Raw genomic sequence first — 24,404 nt, forward strand, 5'->3', positions numbered from 1 at the left:
ATTTTCCGCCCAAATTCACATTTTCCCTATTCATTTGGCACACTGTAGTTTTGCTGCAAGGTTGTATAGCCTGACCTAATACTGCCCTGTTATCACTGAGAAAAATGATTTTATAACTTACATGTCCCTATGCTAACTAGGGTGATGTCTTCGGAAGTGCAGACACTCTGGGCGTTCATGTCCTCCCTCGTTCCAATTCTAAGCGCACTCCTCGCATTTGAAATCTGTGTGCTGTTTCATCCTGGTATGACGCTGCAGCATGTCATTTCTGGTTCTGTGCAGTGTGGGGGTCTATTGAGTGTACTAGATGCCTCCGGAGATTGTTCACTGCACATTCTGAAGCTGGCGAGTACACCAAATATTCCCCCACAATGCACATGACCGGAAATGACGGGGACACGCTTCATACGAGGAAGAAACAGCACACAGATTTCAAACACCGTCAGTGCACTTCAAATTGGAGTGAGGGAGGACATGAATGCCCAGAGCTGAGCGCAGAGGTATCAACTTTTTCCAGCACCCAGGGTAAGAATTCAGTTTGGCGCCCCCTCCCAAAGTAAATATACAATTTGCACACTTAGTCATGTACTGATGAGCTGCTCTCCCTAACGCTCTCAATGATCAGTGAAAAACTGAGAGAAGCAGAAAGAGAAGCTCGTTGTCACAGGACCTTAAGTATGAAAATCACATATGAGTGAAGTGTCCATGTGATGACTACTGGAACCTGCAGAGCTGAATCCTGACATTGCAGCTTCTGAATTCTCAACGAATGCACTGCCCACTTTTAGGATTTTCCCTTGCCGATGGACAGTCCTGTCAGCACAAGTATGTGATTTGTATACTTCTGGCCACATTCCGACTAGATGTGCCCGGCCTTGCTCAGTTCATTTTCGTTGAGTGGGGCCACACATGTCTAGTCAGCACATGACTGCATGTATGTAAATCGCCAATACCAGAGAATCCTGAAAGCATGCAGTGACCACTGTGAGAATTCAGAAGTCTGCAGTCACATAGAATGACTGCAAAATACAAGGTGCAATTATGGGCGCACTCAGCTGTGCACAATAGCAACATCAATGAATTTTTTATGTTTGTTATGTCCTGTGTTCCCATCCACCCCCATGTGTATTGTATTGTATGGTGTCTATGTATGTCCGGTTTTTGTGTGTTTCTGTACTCCCAGGAGTGGCGCGCACGTTTATTTATGTACTAGCAGTAAGTCATGCTGGTGGTGGTAATATGCGCGCAGGTTCAGTGCGCCCCAAACAAGCTAGTTTGCGTTCCACTGGACGCAGGCGTGGTGGGGCTGATATTCTTGGCCCTTACGGGCTCTTATAATACTTGCGTGCTGCGGCAAGACTGCCGGCTTGTATTTGTTTTGCGCTTACACAGGGCATGTGCGGTTGCCATGGGCCCTGCTCACATGACCGGGATGCTGGTTTATACACTTCCTGCTTTTGCTGACTCATAGAGGGGATGTTCACAGAGTGTGGTAACGCCCCGACTGACTTCTGCATGGTATTTAAAGCCCCCTAGATCACTGTGTGTCACTTCCCCTGACGAAGCCGTACAGGTTACGGCGATACGCGTGGGGTAATGGTCCTGGGTATGGCATCCGTGTATCTGTATTTTCATTGCGGCTATTGATCATTTTTATGGCAGTTTTTGATACTATGTGTTTTGGCACCACTGATATGTGGAGGGTTTAACTTTTTCCCCCTTTCTTGCTATCTGGGCTTATTAGGGTCCTGGTATGAAAATTATATAACATGGATTTTTGTGTGTGGTTGCTCCAATCCATCTATGGGCTGGGCTTTGTCTAGGGTTATATAGTCCTCATGAGCCTAGGAATAGGGAGGGATACTGCTATAGTGCCACAGTGTTGCTGAATCATATGCTCACGTTATATGTGCTTATATGTATGATATTTATGTGTTGATATGTGTTATGGGTACTATGGATGCCATAGTTTTGTGATTTTATCATGTTTTTATTGTGTATACTCTTTTGTATCTATAAAAATTACTTATTTCAGTCTTAATTATAATTGGTGCAGTGTGCGCTTTTTTGCAGTGGTGCTTTCTCTCTTTTTTTTTTTTCCTATAGAATGACTGCAGACTCAGCACAAACCTGAACAACACCTTTTATGTTCCTAACATAAATAAAAACATGAGAATTAGTCAGTTTCACAAATAACATTTACATCTAGGTACCTTATAGATGACGTCTCTGGAGTCATTCCCCTTCTTTTCTTCATCTTGTCTAGACTCCATGATGAGTTTTCTCATCCGCAGCTCATCTCTGCAGACTTCCATCTTCTCATTATAATGCACCTGAAAAAAAAATTGCCCCTCACTATATTGTCTGCACAAAATTTGACCCCCACACTGTCCCTCTTATGGTACATGCTCTTTACACTGACCTCTCCTTTCCATACTGGCCCCTCTACACACTGTCCTCTCACAGTGTATCCTCCCTATAGGGCCCAGTCTCTATTCTGTACTCTGTCATCACACTCCCCCCTCCTTGGTATACTGTCCCCTCCTGGTTGTACCCTTACACTCTCTCCCCATGCTATGCCCCTACTACTCAGTTTCTATTCTGTGACCACTAACTTTCCCTCCCATACTGTCTCCTCACACTATTCCCCTCCCTCCTTATACTGTCTCCTCTCCCATCCCCCATACTGTCTGCTTGTATACTTACCCCCATCACTTTCTATACTGCCTACTTACACATACCCCCACTGTGTCTGCACACATCCTATCAGCCTCACTCCCCATACTCTGTCCACATACATTTTTCACATCACTTCTCATTCTGTGTCCACATACATTCCCTCGTTCGCTCCTCATACTTTCTACACCCATCCCCCTATAGTGTTTCCTCATACATGCCCCCATTCCCCCATACTGTTTCCTCATACATGCCCCCATTCTCCTGTACTGTTTCCTCATACATGCCCTGCATCTCTCCCTTTGCTCCTCATTTTGTGTCATCAAATCTCTGCCACACATTAAATCCACCATCCCCTTCACACACTCACACACATACACACTAAATGCCCCCATTCCCACTCCCAATCTCCCCACACCCTTTAAATCTCCCCCCAGTGCACTTAATCTTTGATGTCTTCAGCTCCACTGGAGCATTTACCATCCATCTGCATCTCTGCAGTGCTGGCAAGTCATGTCAGTAGCGGGATCACATGACATGAACTGCTGGCATCGCTCTGACCCGACCAGAGCTTCAATTGATTCAATTTATTTGCTATTTGTACTCGCATCTGTAAGATGCGAGTAAAATTGAACACAGGGAGCCAGTGCATTGCAGCTTCTCTGTGCCTGCTGTAAGTTTGACAGCTGGCACAGAGAACGGCCGACTCCCAGTCTGGCGAGCAGCAGAATGCCGCCGCAAGGGGAGACAATGCGGACCGCCACGTGCGATTGCGCCCCCTGCCAGCTGCGCCCAGGGCACATTCCTGGCTGCCCCCCCAGATACGCCCCTGGCTAGGCGGGCCCCTAAGTACTTCAGGCCCCATCGCAGCTGCGACCCCTGTGACCTCGGTAGTTATGTCCCTGATGGGAGGGCTTCTTTCAGTCTCAGTCTTTAATTATCATGGTATCTCAAATCTATCTGCCAAATTCTGATCTTTGTCTTTGTCTGCTCCAAGTTTTTGATGCTTCTTTTTATGCTCCAATTCAAAAACAATAAATGACCATGTTCTAGCTTATTCGCTCATTTCTGTTTTTACACTTCACTTTTTGTCATTTGCTTCTGTGCAAATTCAGCAAAGTGGTGGCTGCTGGCCGACATTTTTCTGAGCTACAAAAGACTTTCACAATATATACAGTGAAGGAAATAATTATTTGATCCCTTGCTGATTTTGTAATTTTGGCCTCTGACAAAGACAGGAACAGTCTATAATTTTAAGGGTAGGTTAATTTTAACATGGAGAGATAGAATATCAAAAATAAGATCCAGAAAATCACATTGTATAAATTATATGCATTTATTTTCATATTGCAGTGAGAAATAAATGTTTGATCCCGCTAGCAAACAAGCCTTAATACTTGGTGGCAAAATGTTTTTGTAGTTGATGATGATGTTTGCGCACATGTCAGGAGAAATTTTAGTCCACTCCTCTTTGCAGATCATTAAGATTTTGAGTCTGTCACTTGGCAACTCGGAGCTTCAACTTCCTTGATTAATTTTCTATGGGATTAAGGTCTGGAGACTGGCTAGGTCACTCCATGACCTTAATAATTATTTCCTGCACTGTTTACATATAAAAAAAACTTATAAACACCTCTCCTGATCCTTTGCTCCTCACTGCCACTCATCTGGTACTTGTCACACCTTTGGATCAATGCCGGCAGTGGTGAAATCCCCTGGCCATTGGCGCCAGACCAACTTTTCAAGGTTTGCTAGGCCCGAGAGAGTTCTGTGCATGCACCCTCAAAGATCGTGGTGTCAAGCTATTGCAGCGCAGTATAGTGCAACCTCCACCAAGGGGTACTGGTGAGGGAAGAGAGGTTGCACAAACAGCATAGCAACACTGAGCAGCAGCACAAGCGCCACCAGGTGGCAAAAGAGTGGTCAGACAAGCCGAGTCAGCAACAGTCAGCAGCAGAAGTACCAGAGGTCACAGCAGTAAATGTGGTCAAAAACAAGCCAGGGGGTCAGCAACGGTCAGAAGCGGATGAGACAAAGACAAAAGACAGAAGCAGGTCTGAATGCAAGCCAAGTCAAAACCACGGAGTCAACAAACTTACATTGAAACACTGAGTCAGGACAGACAGAGGGAATACACGGACAAGGGGCAAGTCAGGGATCACAGCAGGACTAATCAGGATATATCAGAGTCAGATACACACCGAAAGCAGAACTATAGCTGACACCGCCTGCAGTCTGCAGCTGAGCTAAATAGCAACCCTGAGACAAAACTGAGCCTGAGAAAAGTTAACCCCTGAAATGACCAAACAGGGAACATGGAAAGAAAGGACTCAAAACCCGGTCTGGATCATGGCACGTGGCCCATGTAAAGGGTTATGTTGTCACCCCATGCACCACAATCTATCCGGGCACATGGCACACACGCAGAACTCTCCTGGGCCAGGTAAATTCAGTAGCTTTGGCCTGGGTAATCACTGCAGTCAATGCCAATCCAAAGATGTGAAGACGACCAAATTAGTGGCATTGAGTAGTGAAGAGATCCCACAGCATAATAAGTAGTTTAAATTTGCAAATCCCATAAGAACAGGAGAATTCAAATTTTGCCTGATCCTCTCATCTCTACTCTTCCATTTAGTGAATTTAATGTGTTTTTTTCTTTGTTTTGGAGACGTTCCCTTGTCATTCTCTAATTTTCAACATGTACATTAAAGGGAATCGGTCACCTCATTTTTGGCCTATGAGATGCTGCCACTGCCATCAGGGGCTTATCTACAGCATTCTGTAATTCTGTAGATAAGCCCCCAATGTGCCCTGATGTAACCTGAAAGATAAGAAAAATAAGTTAGATTATACTCACCCCGGTCCGATGGGTGACGTCCTCCTTCTTACTTTTTTTTACTATTGAGGGCAGAGTACTGCAGTGCACAGGCACCGCAACAGGTCAGAGAAGTCCGGCACCTGTGTACTGCAGTACTTTACTCTGCCCTCAATAGGGCAGATAAAGTACGCCTGCGCAGGAGCCATGGCAGAAGTAAGGAGGAGGACGTCATCGCTAGATGGGAGGTGCCGGACCGCAACACCCACCGCACAGGACCACGCCCCCGATGAGTATAATATAACTCATTTTTCTTATCTTTCAGGTTACATCGGGTGCTTATCTATAGCATTACAGAATGCTGTAGATAAGCCCCTGATGGCGGTGGCCGCATCTCATAGGCCAAAAATGAGGTGACAGATTCCCTTTTAGATGATAACATCATGTACTGTATGTAAAACTCCTGTTGCATTCTGATAAATTACTACTACATCATGCAGATCATGCAGCTACGGTGACAGAAACTAAATTTCCGAGCACATCCAAATACTCGGAGATAGCCCGAGCATGCTCGGGAAATCTCAGTTAATGAGCATACTCGCTCATCACTACTAACTATATGTGTGAATTTTTACCTTTACATATTTTAAATAATCTTTTCTTTCCCAGTTCCTACAGTTTTGCCACTGATGGCTTCCGGGCAGCAGCAAGCAGTACAACGCTCTGCTTGCCGACTGGTGTTAGAGGCGGTGTAGATTGGATGAGAAAATTGGCTTTCCGATACAGACGAGTAAAAGAGTTGTACAATACTTACAAGAACAATGTAGGAGGTAGTTTACATTTTATTATTTGGATCACACTGACATGTCTACTTATTATCCACATGTATTTCTGCAGGGAGTTTATATATATTGTTACTTAGTAGTTTTTGTAATGAGAAAATTAGTCAACTTGACACAATAGTTTTATTCCCACTTGGCTAAGATCACACTAATTCTTTATTAGGCAGTAATGTGAACTTCACATTGACACAAACATATTTTTTCTATCGCTGTAATATATTTTACAGAAAAAACCACTTCTAATGGTTTATTTACAACAGTTCTGAAATTAACTGGCCATTTTCAGCAAGATCACAGAAGATGAAAAAGATGCAGTTGAGGATTGTTTGCTCAGTCTGTTACCCAAATTTTCACTTCTAGACGTATATTGTCATATTTACTAACAAATGAAATGCAAAATTCTGGATATTAAAGCCCTGTACCTACAAACTGGCAGAGCTTCTCCCAAAATGCCCACTTTTGGGCATCCTTTTGCAAAAACCCACCATTATTGTAGCCCAATACGCAGGATTGTACCTGCAAAATTGGGACTTTAGACAATTATATATTGAAAATATTGTTGTAGCAGGGAGAATGTCAATTCCAGGAAAATCTGGGCTCATACTGGATCCTGTCATTAAATTAGGCCCATGACAATCGGAGCAAACAGTGATGTTCATTACATGATTGACCAATGTTAAAATATGTTCAGGTTAGAGCTACTGAGATTAAAGTAAATTGTAGACCTATATATTTAAAATAAAAACATAGGCTGTCAATAATCGATCGAATCCTACTAAACGCAAAGCTCTTATTACATAATTAAATTAATATTGCATTGAGAGTTCTCCTCTTGATCATATGACTGGTTGCTTTGCATGCTGGTGTGTATTGCACAAAGGTATCATTCAGTTATAGACTTTTGCATATAATAAATCAGTAACTTTCCTATAATGAGAGGTTCTATATCATTTTGTAAAAAATTGGGGGAAAATTTAATGGAAGAAAACATTTCACATTTCCATGAAAGCAGTATTTAATCTATGATTTCCTGCCTGTTTGTGCTGAAGGACTTTTTGGCCCAGCTAAGAGAGAAGCCTGGCTTCAATTGCGAGCAGATCTTGAAGTCCTGACAGACTCCTGGCTCTCAAATGCACTTAAATCACTATCACTCATTAGCACAAGGTAAGCCGAAATGTATGCTTATATTTCATCACTAAATGCACAGTTATACTGTCACTTTAGACTTGTTTTTGTAATTCATTTCTTTGCCAACCTAATTTAAAGCAGATACAAATGTGGTCAAAGTACACAATAGTAGGCAGTGTTCTCACTCCATTACTGCGCATAATCTTTGTGTCCAAATGTGGCCTGAGAAGGTGTCACCTTAACAGCTATTCCATACTGTACCCTGCTCAATTCACACATACAAAGAAGAAATGACTTTGGGAATATGTTCCTGGTCAGGTTCATATGCTCCTCAACATTAAAATTGCAACATTAAAGCAAACCTGTCACCAGGTTTGGCCGATACGAGTTGCTGCCATCACCTTTCAGGGCTTATCTACAGCATTCTATAATGCTGTGGATAAGGCCCAATCTGACCTGCAAGAGAAGAAAAATAACTTTTCCTGCAGCGCAGTCCAGTCCGATGTGTATCACTAGCCTTGGTCCGGTGCCTCCCATCTTCTTGCCATGCCGCTCTCCTGCTTGCTTCATGTGGATGACGCGTTCCTGCGTCATCCACACAGGCTCCCTGGCATTGCGCTCCTGCACAGGCATACTTATCTTCCCTGTTGAGGGCAGAGCAAAGTACTGCAGTGCACAGGCACCTGGAAAGGTCAGAAAAGCCCAGCGCCTGTGCACAGCAGGAATTTGCTCTGACCTCATCAGGGCAGATAAGTACACCTGCACAAATGCATCCCTATGTATCGATGACATAGAAAAGCAGACTTGTCTCTATACTATTTGACAAAACAGCACAAAAATATTCTGTCTTATGATTAATAGGAGAGAACTAAACTGCATCAGTCCAGTCATTGAGTCAATTTATGCTCTGAGGGATGGGAGCAGGCTAAAAGAAGTGGAGATGCACTCCCCTCATAAAAACATTTGATTCATTAATTGTGTTCCGTTAAGTGTCTGATATTTTCAATGAGAAAAATGTCAGAATATTATCTTTCCATTTTAGCTAATGAGTTAGAGTGCTTTCACATTGCATTCTGCGTCACTGTGGGGGCATATGTTCAAAATCCCCCACAAAACGGGGTCCGGACGTATGCTCTGACATGGCCAATAGACTGCAATGGTGACGGGCTACTCTGCTGGGAACTTTTTTCAGGAGTGTAAACCTACATAAGACGGACACTCAAACACAGTCTACTTCATCTGAGTGTGCACCTCCTGTAGGTGTACACTCCAGAAAAAAGCGCACAACAGTGCTCACGTTTGCTTTACCGTCACCATTGTAGTCTATTGGCCCCATTGGCGCATACTTCTGGACCTTGTTTTGCAGGGGATTTTGGACTCATGCCCAACGGTGACACAGAATGCAATGTGAAAGCACCCTTAGTGACTCTGGCCCTACAGTATGCTGCTGATACTGTACATAAAGCATTATTTGATTACAGATCTGCTTTAAGGCTTTATTTTACTATGTCCAGTGTTAAATAATGAATCAGTTGACAGAGTGTGCAATATTATCTTTTTTCCTATGTTTTTTTCCCAACAGAAGTAATAGTGTAAATGTCTTGGTGACAACAACGCAACTTATTCCAGCACTTTCCAAAGTCTTGCTGTATAGTCTAGGAGGAGTATTTCCAATTGAAAACATCTATAGTGCAACTAAAATAGGTAAGAGATTCTATTTATTTTACAAGAAATATGCTACAGAGAATGTTACTTTCAATATAATGTATGTAGAATGCGATGACTTACTAGAAAAACTCTGTTTCCGTATGCACAATCCTCTTTATATTTTCTGGCATAGCAGTTTGATTCACATATTTTTCTCCAAATGTAATGCACACAGGCCCAGATACTTTTAATATAACTGACCTTATGCAAATTACGAAAAGTGTTTTGTTTGTATTGAATTTAATAATATGTTACAGATATCATAAAAGTCTATGGGGTCTGAATATCATCAATGTACCTCCCAGACTGAGCTTCAAAGTAGCATGTGAAGCTACTTCTGACATCTTTAAGTGATTATTTCTGTTTTAACTGATTTGTTGGTGATCTCTTTTTGTGGCACTTATTAATATATAACTATTACAGGATCTGGAGCGCACCAGGGAGGGACGTGGGGGTACTCGGTACCGGGCCCATCAACTTGAATGGGAGACGGTGTCACAGCGGCGGCGACCCAGTCCGTGGCCCTGGGGCATCCAGTAAATAAAATAGGGGAAAGATGTGTGATGTTGAAGTGTGGTAAAAATGAAGATAAAGTTTATAGATGATTAAATACGTGACTCCACCTGTGGTATTCTGGTCAGAGGCGACCAGCACTGCGGTGTTGTTCCCCTGAGACTGCTGGTGTGTCGCAGCTGAGGTGAAAGTAGCTCTCCACAGGTAGAGCAATAGTCCCAGGGCAAATATATTTGATTAATAGTTAAGATGGCGGTGGATGTTGGGGTGCAAAGAAATGAGGGAAGGACACAGAGAGGTGCAGTTTCCTTACCTTTTACTGGCAATTGGTTGTAATCCGGAGTACCACATACAGGTGATGGATTGAGTCCGGCTCGCCTGGAGGCATTCAGGGGAGCCACCCTGCCAGGTGGGGGTTTGAGACCTTCCTTCTGTGCTTTGTGTGCATGTCTCTGCTGTTTGTAACTAAGCTGTGACCCTCTATTTCATGATGGTTTCTCTAACTTGTACAGCTGACAGCGTGAGCCTATTCCACGGGTACCGTCCTTTTCACTGTCAGCCCCGGGCTCCTGATCCGCTGCCGTGCCCTCAGGTGTTCAATCTCGCTCAGGAACTTACAGTCCCCTGTACTTCCAGATTCAGCGGTCAGGACATACAGCTCCTGTCCACTCAGGACTCTGGCGTCCCTTTCTCTCTATTAGCGCTTCGCTCTGGGGTCTGCTATATGCAGTTTTTAGCTTCCCCAGAGCCTCTCTGTTTCTGCTCTTGTTCTTTCCCTCTTCACAGATCAGCTTCCCCTCACCAACTGACTGGATCTTCCAGAAAGATCTTTTTACCTCAGGTTTTAACTGTCTTGTAATTTGCTCACAGATGCTCTTGTTTCCATGACAACTCCCTCAGCTGACTTCTAGCTGACTCACCAACCCCATTTGCTGGCCAGAATTTATAAGGCAGCTCCTTTTTCTGACCTTCAGCAGGAATTGTGATTTAATCTATGATACCTGGCATGGGGGCCCCCTTCTGCCTCCAAGCATGACTTCACCTCTTAGAGGGAGGCAATGTCACTGTGACAACCAGACTCTGGGGTGTCACAGATCCCCTCTTGCACTTGTTACTCCAGCCTTCCTCATGGACTGTACAGCTTTTCTGTTCTTAAAATGGCTGCTGATGGAGACGCATGTGACCAGACTCATGTGCAGTGCTTTTCAATTGGAGGAACCTGATGGATAGGTCTGGTCACATGCCCCTCCATCAGCAGCCATTTTGAAAACCATGCAATCTGTTAGGAACACTACAGTTACAAATGGAAGAGGATAATCTGTACTACTTGTATATTAGTAAGTGTCACAAAATCATGTCTCTAATAAATATGTTAAAATAAAGTGGCTAGCCCATTTAGCATGTATCTGGGCTGGTGGTTACTCGGTACGGGTCTTTCAGGCTCTCCAATGTCAATGATGATGGAAGTTCAGATGCAGGGGGAAGATGTTAGGAAAGTTGTAGGGAAAAGGGGATTCGTGATGCCACCTGTGGTATTCGGCAATGCCGGTGTTAAGCCGACGCTGCTCTGCAGATCCTCTGGGGCGGTGTTAGGGCAGCGGGGATGTTAAAGTTCTCCACAGGTAGAGCTGTATCCCAGGGCAATTGAGCCAGTGACGGTGATGTTGAGTGCGGCTTATGGCAGCAGAGATGTAAAAAGACAAAGAACACAGTTGGGTGCAGTTTCAGGGTTTTTACTAACAAGTTTCTGGTTACTTGATGACCCGCTTGGTACTGTGTCCTCCGGGTGAGGGATCCAGCCAACTCCCAGGTAGATTGGGTTAACCTTTTCAGGACTCCTCTTTGTGTTAACCTTTCTAGGCCGTCTCTCTGTGTTGTTCACTCCTCTCGCTCCTGCCCTGTGCCTTCGCACACAGTGTCCCCAAGCCGGCAGCCACGGATCTCACCGGGCGACAGGGGTCAGGCCCCGGGATCCTCTACAGCCACCTTTGCTAGGAATGTGTATGGTTGTGGCCGAGGCACTAAGTCACCTCAGCCTCCGGCTTTCTAGCTGAGCCTTATAGTACTCCACTAGTCTGAGGGGCCGGCTTCCTCACTGCGGCCTGGTCCTCCCTTTCAGGATGCGGGTCCCGCGGTTGGCTTAACGCATGATCCGTGCCCCAAGGACCCCTTCTCTTCTCTTAGGAGCTTCCCTCTGAATGTTTCTCTCAATGACTGAGACTCTCACTGCGTCAGTCCTGCTCCTCCGCTATCCTGTCACTGACTGACTATTCTCTGGAAAGATCTATTTACCTCAGAGCTAACTCCTCCCACCAACAGTCACCTTCCTCAATCTGATTGGATGCCTAGCTATCACTCCACTTCTAAACTCCTCTCAATCGACCTACCATTCCCACCTGCCTTCCACCATCCTTTCCTGGCCAGTCTGGTCTGTATTGGTTGCAAGTGATAGGAGTCCTGTGTGGTGTTCCCTCCTTACCTGAGTGTGGGATACCACACCTCTGGATGAGGTGCAGCACCTCTGTGGTGACTGGACCCTCAGGGGCGCCACATATCCACTTTAAGAGAAGCGGAGTCAATAGGAAAGTGGATCAAGACCCACCAAGTTAAGTACTGCTTCATTTGTGGTGGTTCTTCTCTGGGCAGGTACAAAACTTGAGCTTTGGCCATAATATTTCAGTAAGAAAACCTCAGAGGCTGATATTATAGTATATGCTACCTTTGAGAATTATATCACTTTAAATGTAATGTCTCTTCTAAGAAACATTAGATCAAAGATTTCTGTTTTGCTTCGGCTTCCTTTATCTAGGGCAGACAGTTGCACTAATTAAAATTGTGTTTTTCCTAATTTTTGAACTATGTTCTGGCACATGTTAGGATTCACCAGTCAAATTTGTTTAAATCTTAGAGTAAAGATGGCGTTGCCCTCCCTTATTTTAGAAGGTATTTTGTAGTAATTCATCTCCAGATTCTTTGGAGTGGAGAGAATTAGCTATTGTAGGGCAACTGGTTGATATAGCTGAGGAGACTGCCAAATCCATTTTTGAGTTACTGGAATCCAGGCGCTTAGTTTTGTGTAGTTGTAAATCATGACCTATTTTTAAGCTACTGGATGTAACATGGAAATTTTATAAAAATATTCTTGGGCTTAAATGTTCTCTTGATTGTACTCCTTTGTGGAAACATTACTGTTTAAAGGAGTTTTTGTGAATTCTGAATATAACTTAGTGGAAAAGACATTTCCTACATTACTGAAGCATCAGGGAGCAGGTTATCATCATATCGCGTTGTTGTATGGACCTCTCCATAAAGCCTCTAAGCTCTGAAATCTTACAAATTGTCATACCTTATACAGTATAGTAGTGGTCAGTACAGTTTGTACAGCAGAGTCATTTTTCATCTCCAGAATCACTGTTTCTTCTGTAGTCTAAAGATCAAATGGACTGCTAGGTCCTCTTTCTCTCACACTTGTAAAGTGCAAGCTCTCATGGTTAGCTGTTCTCTATGTCTCCTCTACTATTTTCTGAGCAGTTACAAACTTTCCAGCATTGAGATTAGCAAAAATGTAATCGCCGAGAATCAAATGTTTGAGGAAAAATGAGCAGTCAGTGAATTTAAATTTAAAAAGATCCGCTCATATCTTGCACTAAGCATAGACAAGAATAGACAAGTTAAGCCTACAATCTTCTCACTGTATTCTTTATCTAATATGGGCTCCACACAAAGAAATGAGGTTATTAATGGATGTCTGAGGGTTGTTCTGCTGCACTGAATACACTTGTACATGCAAATTGTCAAGAGCTGCTGCTGTTAGCACCCTTTGCAATTGCCAATCTATGACATGCCAGATAGGCTCGAGAGACAAATAAGGAGATGCTGTAGGCCATAGTAGCACAATTAGGTTATACAGGCTCATCACATTAGCACAAGAAACATGCAGCCTGGAATTATTGTGTTGAAAAACTGCTCCTGTGACACTTTAGAGAAATGGCCGTACCACTGGTTCCAGGATCGATCCATTCTGTTCTGCAAGAGAAGATGGATGCAAAATACCAAGCTTAAGGTGTCAAACAGTTTTCTATAATACAATAGCAAGGCCAAAAAGAGGTTTCATTTCCGCGCTGCCAGGAATACCAGTGGATATTCCAGAGAAAGAATCAGGATCCAGCATAATGGAACGCGAATTTCATAGTACAGTACAGCAAACTTCTGCCTCAGGACAAACTACCATTCCGTGTGGTTTGTCCTGTGGAAGAGGTTTGTTATACTTTGAAAAGTGTCAACAATAAATTGCATTCCTTTATCCTGATTCTTTCTCTGGAATATCCTTTGGTATTTGTGACAGTGTGGAAATTAAACCCCTTTTTTTCCTTGCTGTTTTATTGATGACAGCCGTGCGGGTCTGCAACAGCCATATCAAGCACGTTGTAAGTTGTGGTTTCACAACCCAACCAGGTGAGCATTTCCCTGTACCCTAATATCCTAGTCACCTGGAGGATAAGACACTATTGCACCATTGTTTTTTTTCCAGCTTCTCCACATTAAACCATGTCTATACAAATTATAAGATGACATTTGCATGAAACTAGGTTACGAGCCAGGTGTCCAGCTTCAGGTCTTCCACTGACCAAATGCACCCTCTCTCAAAGGTTATTATGATGTGGAGAAAGAATGCAATGGAAGCTGGAATCTAGTCTAGCCTGTTTATTGATAGTCCTGCCCTGCCTTGGGTGTAATTATAGCCTTAGATTGTTCTTGAAATTACATGGGCAAAACCAAGAATAGACATTCACGATAAAAGCTACACCAATCCAACTTCTGGGATTATGGTATAGAGTGGCAATCTATGGTAACCAGATGCCTCCAGTCTTCATTACAGATACACTAACAGCTTAAAATTACATTGAGTTGGTTGTGGACTTAGGGTTATAGCCATTTCTCCAAAGTGTCACAGGAGCCATCTTTCAACACCGCAACATGCGGCCACATGTTGTTGGTGCTCCTCTCAGCAGCCTGCATGGCCTAAACTTGCTGCCATGGCCTGCAGCATATCTGAATTTGCTTCCCATTGCACACATCTGTAATGTTAATGATCAGCAACTGCAAAAGGACCTGCCAGTAAGGGACCTTACAAAAAAAGGCGTAAGATGAACAATAAAATTACAATATTTTATTACAAATAATTTAAAAGACAAACAATGTTAAAAAGTGCCAATATAGTGCAAGATGATGAGCCAAAGAAAATAAGTGGCACCACCAGATGGCAGACAATAGCAAGAAGTAATGCTCAAAGATTGAAAATACACAGATAAGTACCAACATAAATAAGACTTGCATCCAGAGACTAGAAAAAAAACATATTGTGTATTGACTATATTCCCATAACCCTCAAAATTACGGCTAAAGTGCCTGCAATACACATTGGATAGAACACTGCAGCATAGATGTGAAGACCATAGTATCCTACATTGATGTATTGAATGTAATAAACATATCTTACCTCACCATGCAATGGTGAATTTCCCCTACACGCGTTTTGGTGGCGTGCACTCCCCCTGACAACCTTTCTCCACCAATTATACATTTTGTCACTAAATTAATTCCATATTTTCATCATTTTCATGTCTATGAATCCCTTGATTTAAATATTTCCATAACTCTTGCTTCTTGCAATTGTAGGGTAAAGGAGTGTTTGTTCTGTGTGTGTGTATTATATTTACTTATTCATTTGTATGTGTTCTCTTTGTGATGATTTTAATTCCTATATTGGTTTGTTGCTAGTGAAGAGTGAACATGCTCGGATAAGATGTTATCCAAGCACGCTTGTGTGCTAACCGAGTGACTTTGGCGTGCTCAAAAAATATGTTCAAGTCACCGAAACTACATGTTTGCCAACTGTTCGACAGCCGTAACACGTGCAAAAATTGCCTAACATACAGGACATATAGTTAGTTTTTCTACCATGTACAGTCCACAATTCAATAAGATAACGGACATTGTCAAAAAATATTTACCTATTTTACACAATGATAATAAACTTGGTCAAATTCTGGACAATACCCAGATACGATACATAGCCAGGAAAGCTCCTGCTTTGAGCGATATCTTATCCCCCAGTCTTTTTATCAGTAATAGGAGAACTAAAAATAATACTTGGTTGTCATATAAAGGCTTTTCCAAATGTGGACATCATCCCTGTAAAGTCTGCAACTATGTGGTTAAAACCAGCAGATTTACTTCTAGTGTTACTGGCATATCATACCCTATTCAGTCTCACATAAATTGTAATTCAGAAGGAGTAATATATGTTATTGAATGCGTTTTTTGTAACCTACAATATGTAGGCTGCACAATAGGACCTCTTAAAAAGAGAATTAGGAAACACTTGTCAGAAGCTACTAGTAGCAATTATAATATTTCAGCAGTTTCTTATCATTGTAAAACTGTTCATGGAGGTAAAACTGATAGTCTCAAAATTATAGCAATAGAGAAAGTCTATAGATCTACTAGGGGAGGTGATTTCAGGAGAAAATTATTAAATCGTGAATCCTTTTGGATTTTTAAATTAAATACAAGAGTACCATTAGGTCTGAACAAACGACTTGATTTAATATTGCAATTAGATTGATATTTTCTTCTGTATATTTACATTCTACTTAGTCCTATTCAATTCTGGTTATTCTGATAATTTTTGTGATTGTTATTATATTCTTATGATATCTTTTTATTAGGTTTTTTTTTTTTTTTTTTTTTTTCCTGTTTTTCCGACTAGTTTTTGTTTCAGCTCCACATTAGGCTGAGTGTTTGCAAGAGTTAACTGGTAGGGATACTCCCTATTTTCATTAATTCTTTTGTCCAACACCTGTGATTTACTAGTTTTTGTACTATTTGTAGTCGTCAGTATTGGTCTAGTGTGAACCATGAGTAAGACCCTCTAGGTCGAAACGCGTTGGTTGGAGACCACCAGAGACCCCATCTGCCTGTATGTCCTTATCCACACTTTTTCTGTTCGATTTTAAGAATTTACAATAAATGATGTATTTTTAACTGAAGTCCAGCGCTGGAGATTCCATCCTTTATTTTGCTTCAGTCAACACCCCTGATCAAGGTGACTCCGTGCGCAGGAGGATTATGGATCGCAACCGAGACTGGTGAGCTGACATTCCCTTCATTTTCCCTATCCTTCTATAATTATATTTATGATCTAGTCCTGCTCCCTTACTCTATAATTGTTGTGGACGCTTGTAAACACTAATTCTATGGACATGGATTTGGACAGAAATAGGCAGCATATCTTTGCAGCCATTTTTGACTCTACAGATGATGTTACTAATGTGAGCAGTGGGGTCTCTCAGGTAGAGTCTTTAGAAAACCTTTTTAATAAACTGGAAAATCGGAAAAATAAGGAAACCAGATTATGGTGGGACATGACCTCTCTAAAATCTTATCTGACGAAAAAACTTATCCCTAGGGGATTGAGACTGAATAAAAGACCTACCTTCATCTACTCAGACACTTTCAGATTAGAGTGGGAGCAGATTCTTACACAAAGTTCTTTCAAATTAATGGAGTTGATTATTAAATATGAGGAACTGGAGATGACTTGTGTTAAAGAAGAGATCACTAAGATGCAGACTTCTCTGAACAAACACAATAATGTGAAAGACTTTGACAAATTTAATTCAAGAATGGAAAAAAATCTTTCCAAACTGGAAGAATATATTGCAGATATAAAACGCAGTAAATTCACAAGAGACAAACGCGACTTTGAATTGAACCAGGTCTATTCCTGGAAGAAAAGCCGTCCTTTTCAAGAAGGTAAAAAACGATATCAGCATGGTTTTTCAGGCTTTCACCATAGAGATCGCAGGGTCAGCTTCACCAGGTCTCATGATTCAACAGCGTCTTCCAGTTCTAATCTGAATACGTCAGAAGAGTTCTTAGATGCTTCCTTCAATACTAATCATTCTGAGGATATCCGTAGTGATGGAATTATCGTAAGGAGATCAAAAAACGACGGAGAAGAGCGGGGAGGAAACATAAAAAGAAACTACCACTTCAGAAACCGGAGGAGATATCAACATGCCCTGTAATAAATCTTTCAAGCTATATCCTATCAGAAGCTCATATGACTCTCTTGAGCAAAGGCTTGGGATTTAGTCCAGTCAACAAATTTGATATTTATCAGACTCTTCTAGATGTGAATAAGTTTGCCAGAAATTTAACTTTGAAATGTCATTTTGACTACCAGTCCACCTCTTCAGAGACCTTGTCACTGTCTGGATCTACAAACATTCCTGAGTTAATTTTTCCCTATGGAAATTTTTCTTTTAAAGATCTTATAGGCTATTCCACTCTTAGAGACTTACAATCACATTCCTTACCAAAAAATAGGACTTTAAATGATCTCTTTAAAATGCCCAATCCAGGGTTTTATCCAGTTCAGTCCAGACCTGCTATTCTAGATATATTCCAAGAACTAATAGAGAAAGATTTAGTGGAGCTTGATAAAATAACAGAAATGACATATGACAATTTAACAGCACAAGAGAGAGCAGCTATGAAAGAGTTAAAAGATAATGCTGACATTCTGGTGAGACAGGCAGATAAAGGGGGTGGAGTAGTCGTGCTTAATGCTGGCCTGTATTATTCAGAAAATCTGCGCATTTTGAATGATTCTGCTACCTATTCCAAGATTTCTAGTGATCCCACGTCTAAATTTCAGTGTGATTTGTCAAAATTATTAAACGATGGTTTAGTCACAGGGGCCATAACACAGAAAATTTATGATTATGTTAATATCAAGAACCCTGTGATTCCCATTTATCATGCGTTTCCTAAAATCCACAAGGATTTGTTCCCCCCCCCCTTTAGAACTATAATTTCGGGGATAGGGTCTTTTTCAGAGAAATTGGCAGAGTGGGTTGATCATTACCTACAACCTTTGGTCATTGATCTTCCAGGATATATCAGAGACACCAAAATGTTAATCTCTGCCTTGGATGATTATCATTGGTCACCAGAATATTCATGGATTACCTGTGATGTGGTGGGTTTATACCCGTCCATACCACATAATGTGATTATCTCTAGTCTCACATTCTTTTTGGACAAATATAGCACATATGTGATAGAAATTCAATCCTTCATTGTGGATGCAGTTTCCTTTCTTCTCTCACATAATTATTTTTCATTTGATGGAATTTTTTTCTTACAAAAACAAGGAGTAAGTATGGGGGGTAAATGTTCCCCAGCCTTAGCTAATATTACAGTAGCTGTTTGGGAAGAGAAATATATCTTATGTAACAATAATCCCTTTTCACAAAATATACAACTATATGGCCGCTTTATAGATGACCTGATTTTGATTTGGAAGGGAGACATCTCAGGGATTAGTGATTTCATTAGCTATATTAATATGAATGATTTTAATCTTTCATTTACATTTACAGTGTCGGATTTTTCTATCAGTTATCTGGATGTGACTTTGTCTGTGAATCCTGACAGCCAAAAGGTCTGCGTTTTTCCTTTCAGAAAACCCACAGATACAAATTCAATTTTACAAGCTTATTCTTGTCACCCCAAGCACGTGGTTAAAAACATTCCAGTGGGAGAATTAATTAGGTTAAAAAGAAATTGCAGTTCACCTATAACATTTGCTAAAGAATCAAACAAAACCCTCTCTAGACTTAAGGACAGAGGATATGCTAATTGGATGCTAAGGAAAGCTGATGATATTGTCAGCAGGATTGATACACACCCTGCTGAATGAATCTCCTTTGAGCCTTGTACACACTGGAGTTACTGCTAGCAAGAAAAAGAATCGCACACGGGCCCCCTGTAATAATTATGACCGTCCTATAGTTAGTTTTTCTACCATGTACAGTCCACAATTCAATAAGATAACGGACATTGTCAAAAAATATTTACCTATTTTACACAATGATAATAAACTTGGTCAAATTCTGGACAATACCCAGATACGATACATAGCCAGGAAAGCTCCTGCTTTGAGCGATAACTTATCCCCCAGTCTTTTTATCAGTAATAGAAGAACTAAAAATAATACTTGGTTGTCATATAAAGGCTTTTCCAAATGTGGACATCATCCCTGTAAAGTCTGCAACTATGTGGTTAAAACCAGCAGATTTACTTCTAGTGTTACTGGCATATCATACCCTATTCAGTCTCACATAAATTGTAATTCAGAAGGAGTAATATATGTTATTGAATGCGTTTTTTGTAACCTACAATATGTAGGCTGCACAATAGGACCTCTTAAAAAGAGAATTAGGAAACACTTGTCAGAAGCTACTAGTAGCAATTATAATATTTCAGCAGTTTCTTATCATTGTAAAACTGTTCATGGAGGTAAAACTGATAGTCTCAAAATTATAGCAATAGAGAAAGTCTATAGATCTACTAGGGGAGGTGATTTCAGGAGAAAATTATTAAATCGTGAATCCTTTTGGATTTTTAAATTAAATACAAGAGTACCATTAGGTCTGAACAAACGACTTGATTTAATATTGCAATTAGATTGATATTTTCTTCTGTATATTTACATTCTACTTAGTCCTATTCAATTCTGGTTATTCTGATAATTTTTGTGATTGTTATTATATTCTTATGATATCTTTTTATTAGGTTTTTTTTTTTTTTTTTTTTTTTTTCCTGTTTTTCCGACTAGTTTTTGTTTCAGCTCCACATTAGGCTGAGTGTTTGCAAGAGTTAACTGGTAGGGATACTCCCTATTTTCATTAATTCTTTTGTCCAACACCTGTGATTTACTAGTTTTTGTACTATTTGTAGTCGTCAGTATTGGTCTAGTGTGAACCATGAGTAAGACCCTCTAGGTCGAAACGCGTTGGTTGGAGACCACCAGAGACCCCATCTGCCTGTATGTCCTTATCCACACTTTTTCTGTTCGATTTTAAGAATTTACAATAAATGATGTATTTTTAACTGAAGTCCAGCGCTGGAGATTCCATCCTTTAACATACAGGAGATCGCTTCATGTGTTGCGGCTGTCTATTAGCCATGAGACATGCAGCCGCAAGAACTCGTAAATATTTTTCAAGCACGCTGAAGTCACTCGGTTAGCACACGAGCATGTTCCGATATCACCTTATCTGAGCTAGTTTGCTCACCACTATTACCAATAGTGTACATACCTAAAAATACCTTTAAAAAACTATTTTTTGTGTACGGAGCTATCCATTTATTAAAAAAGCACTAGACTATACATAATTGGAATAATAATTGTGACAACTGATGATCCAAAAACTTCAAATGAGGAATCCTTTAGATAGCAATCACATGATGACAGAGGAGCTAGATGAGGAAGTAAGCCTTGCATTGTTTTTTCAGGCAAAGAAATCTGTTTTCAGCGTATAATGTCCAGATTTGGCTCCCATGTTACTTATGTTGTGGTGGGTGATGCCCAAGATGAGGAGCATGCTGCTAATCAGGTAACTGAAACTTGCTCTCATTTATCTTTCAGGGAAAGAAAGTTGCTTTGAACGCATAATACAAAGGTTTGGCAGAAAAGTAGTATATGTTGTAATTGGGGATGGTGTAGAAGAAGAACAGGCAGCAAAAAAGGTAAAATATGTTCCAGTGTGCCATGAAAATGTGTGCTCACCTGTCTGTGTATTTTTCTGTATAGTGTAGGTCAATTTACATGTTTGATTTTTCATTTTTAACCCTTTAAGGACACGGCGATTCTTCATTTTCGTGCTTTTGTTTTTAACTCCCCTTATTCCAAGATCCATCGCTTTTTTATTTTTCCTTTGACATAGCTTTACTTTGGAAAGACACCTTTCATGCTGTCCTAAGATATAATGGAGAGTGGCAAAAAAAAATTCCAAGTGTTGCAAAATTCCAAATAAAAGGTGCAACTCCGCAATTTTTATTTTTTATTTACAGTATTCATTTTACTGCAAAAATGATTTTGCAATGTAATTCTCCTGGTCAGTATGATTACGCAGATACCAAACATGCATAGGTTTTGTTTTCTTTAAGTGGTGAAAAAAAATTCGGAAATATGTAACCCCAAAAAATGTTTACTTCTGACGCCACTTTCTGAGAGCTGTAATGTTTTCAATTTTCAGGATATGGGGATGTGTGAGGGTTTCTTTTTTACACCCCAATGTTTTCATCACCTCTTATGGCATTTCCTTTCTTGCTGCGGCGCCTGAAATAACACAATTATAGCATTTTGATTTTTTTTCTCCTTATGCTGTTTACCGATCAGATTAATCTAATATTTGAAGCTGAATGTGTATGTATGTCCGGGATTGGCATCTGCACCGTTGCAGCTGCAGCCACAAAATATTGCACAGTCACACGTCTGGACCCCGAGAGCATCATAGGCTATGTTGTGAAGCGAAATTTTAACCCCGCGCGTTCCAATTCACCAAACAATTTTGTCCCTATGTACATAATGGGAAAAAAGTGTATGTTTGTATGTATGTGTGTATGGTCGGGATTGGCATCTGCACCGTCGCAGCTACAGCCACAAAATAATGCATAGTCACATTTATGGATCCCGAGAGCGTCATACCCTATGTTGTGAGGCAAAATTTTAACCCTGCGCGTTCCAATTCACCAAACAATTTTGCCCCTATCTACATAATGGGGAAAAAGTGAAAGGAAAGTGTTGGAGGCAAATTGACAGCTGCCAGATGGGAACAAGGGGGACTAAAAGAATGAGAGCGATGGCACCAAAGCGTATATAATGTACAGTTGCTAAGGTGGGGCCCTGACATGGGATACTCACCACACACGGGGATATGAACACACACACAAAATGTGCCACACACTACCATGTGCTTCAACACATATACCACCCTCAGCACACATTTCACCACACATACACCAACCTCGCCACATAAAAGTCGAAACATTAAAGTCGCCACTCAAAACTCGCCACGTGCAAAACTCGCCACATGCAAAACTAGGCTCACGCAAAACTCGCCACATGTGCAAAACTCACCTCATGGAAAACTCGCCACATGCAAAACTTGCACACGCGGAAAAATTGCCACATGCACAAAAGTTGCAACACATGCAAAAGTTGCCTCACACAAAAATTGCACATACTCAAAAAGCACCACACATAAAACTCGCCACGCGCAAAACTCGCCATGTGCAAAACTTGCTGCACACAACTTGCTACACCAACCTGTCACATGCAACTCGACACACAAAAAGTTGCTACACGCATGTCGCCACACAAAACTCGTCTCACAAAACTCGCTATATGCATGTCGCCACACGCAACTCAACACACACAACTTGACACATGAAACTCGCCCTAAAACACACACAAGTCTGGTATCATCCTTCAAAAATAAAAATCTGATTAATAAGCAGACAAACTACAAGAGCAACAAATGTAGCATATAGGAAATACGGCAGCTGTCAGTCACATGACCTGTCTAATAAGTAGAAGATTACTTCACATTACTTGGCCAATTTAGTTAAATCTGTGTGGAATATCTCTGGTGTTGAAATATATGTTGTGAAATGCTTCTATTAGCTTAGTTTTTGCCTTTTAATAATTACATTTCTATCTATTTGTTTTGTGGTTTTTGTGTGCAGAATAAATTTTTGTTAACACATTCTATTTTGCTAACAGCAATTATTAACTCGGGTGAAGCCAGGTAGTACAGCTTAGTTTACTTTATATTTTGATAGATTTGACTTTTACGAATGCAGCAATACCAAATGTGTGTTTTTTATTTTTTTCTATTTCTTATTTTTAATGTGTTAAGAGGGGGTTATTTGACCTAATTTTTTATATTTTTCATATTTTTTAAAACGTTTCTTTTTTTTCACTGCACTGCATTTAATAGTCCAGTTAGGAGACGTAAAGCTGCGATCATGCGCTGCTACATATAGCTAAAATCATGGTCTCCTACGAACTTTAGCTGAACATTGGCTTTCACACGAATACCGTGATTACAGACACATGGGTCTTCAGCAGACCTCTGGCTGTCATGCCAACCCATCGGCGTCCTGCAATCTGACCTCGGGCAGTTCGCTGAGCAGTTAAGAGTAGAGATGAGCGACTTTGCCTCCGGGAGGGTCAAGTCAGGTTTCGGACCACTCGACTTTACCAAAAATCGAGTTGAATGAAATTGGCCAACTATCGGCAAAAGTCAGAGGTCCGACCGAAACCCGACCCCAATGCAAGTCAATGGGGAATAAAAGTCGGCAGTGAGTGGAAGACAATAGACACACCTACAGTGCCCATTTCAATGGCAACAACATCAATTCTTATTACTTAAGCTTGTCAACCTTAATTTACTTTATAATAATAGTAATGCATTGAAAACTGGGGGTAATTTAGCTAAAGTTGTGGGGGGGTGCAGCCCAGTTCGGGAGGAGGAAATACTGGCATATGTTGAGGTGTAGGCTGGACGTTCAACAGCTTCAAAAGGAGGAATTGGAGAAGTCAGAGGAAGAGGAGGACAAAGCGAGCCATTTTGCTGGCAACCTATGTGTCATCAGGGAAAGGTGGTACAAAATCCTTTGAAACCCAGGCATGGTTCATTTTAAATGATGGTGAGATCACCTACATTTTGGCTCATCAGCTGGGTCCTTCTTTCTGTCAGGATTGATCCAGCAGCACTGAAGACTCTTTCTGATAGCACACTACCAGCAGGGCAAGCAAGCTCCTGTAAGGCATATTGTGTCAATTCAGGCCAGGTGTCCAG

The 24,404-nt window shown here is 41.2% G+C and overlaps 1 protein-coding gene across 3 annotated transcripts in view; it reads left to right on the forward strand.

Moving 5' to 3' along the window:
• EYA4 (EYA transcriptional coactivator and phosphatase 4) overlaps window positions 1-24,404 on the forward strand; it is a 619,370-nt gene that overhangs the window by 572,666 nt on the left and 22,300 nt on the right. For all 3 annotated transcript variants that reach the window (XM_073575843.1, XM_073575844.1, XM_073575845.1), the window contains 4 exons: window positions 6,161-6,321; window positions 7,383-7,497; window positions 9,044-9,165; window positions 21,185-21,285. In XM_073575843.1, the coding sequence (XP_073431944.1) occupies window positions 6,161-6,321; window positions 7,383-7,497; window positions 9,044-9,165; window positions 21,185-21,285 (499 nt within the window). The remainder of the gene's footprint in view (window positions 1-6,160; window positions 6,322-7,382; window positions 7,498-9,043; window positions 9,166-21,184; window positions 21,286-24,404) is intronic.

This window comes from Dendrobates tinctorius, unplaced genomic scaffold (assembly GCF_039654945.1).
Source record: "Dendrobates tinctorius isolate UK_male_01 unplaced genomic scaffold, ASM3965494v1 ptg000046l, whole genome shotgun sequence".
Taxonomy (NCBI): domain Eukaryota; kingdom Metazoa; phylum Chordata; class Amphibia; order Anura; family Dendrobatidae; genus Dendrobates; species Dendrobates tinctorius.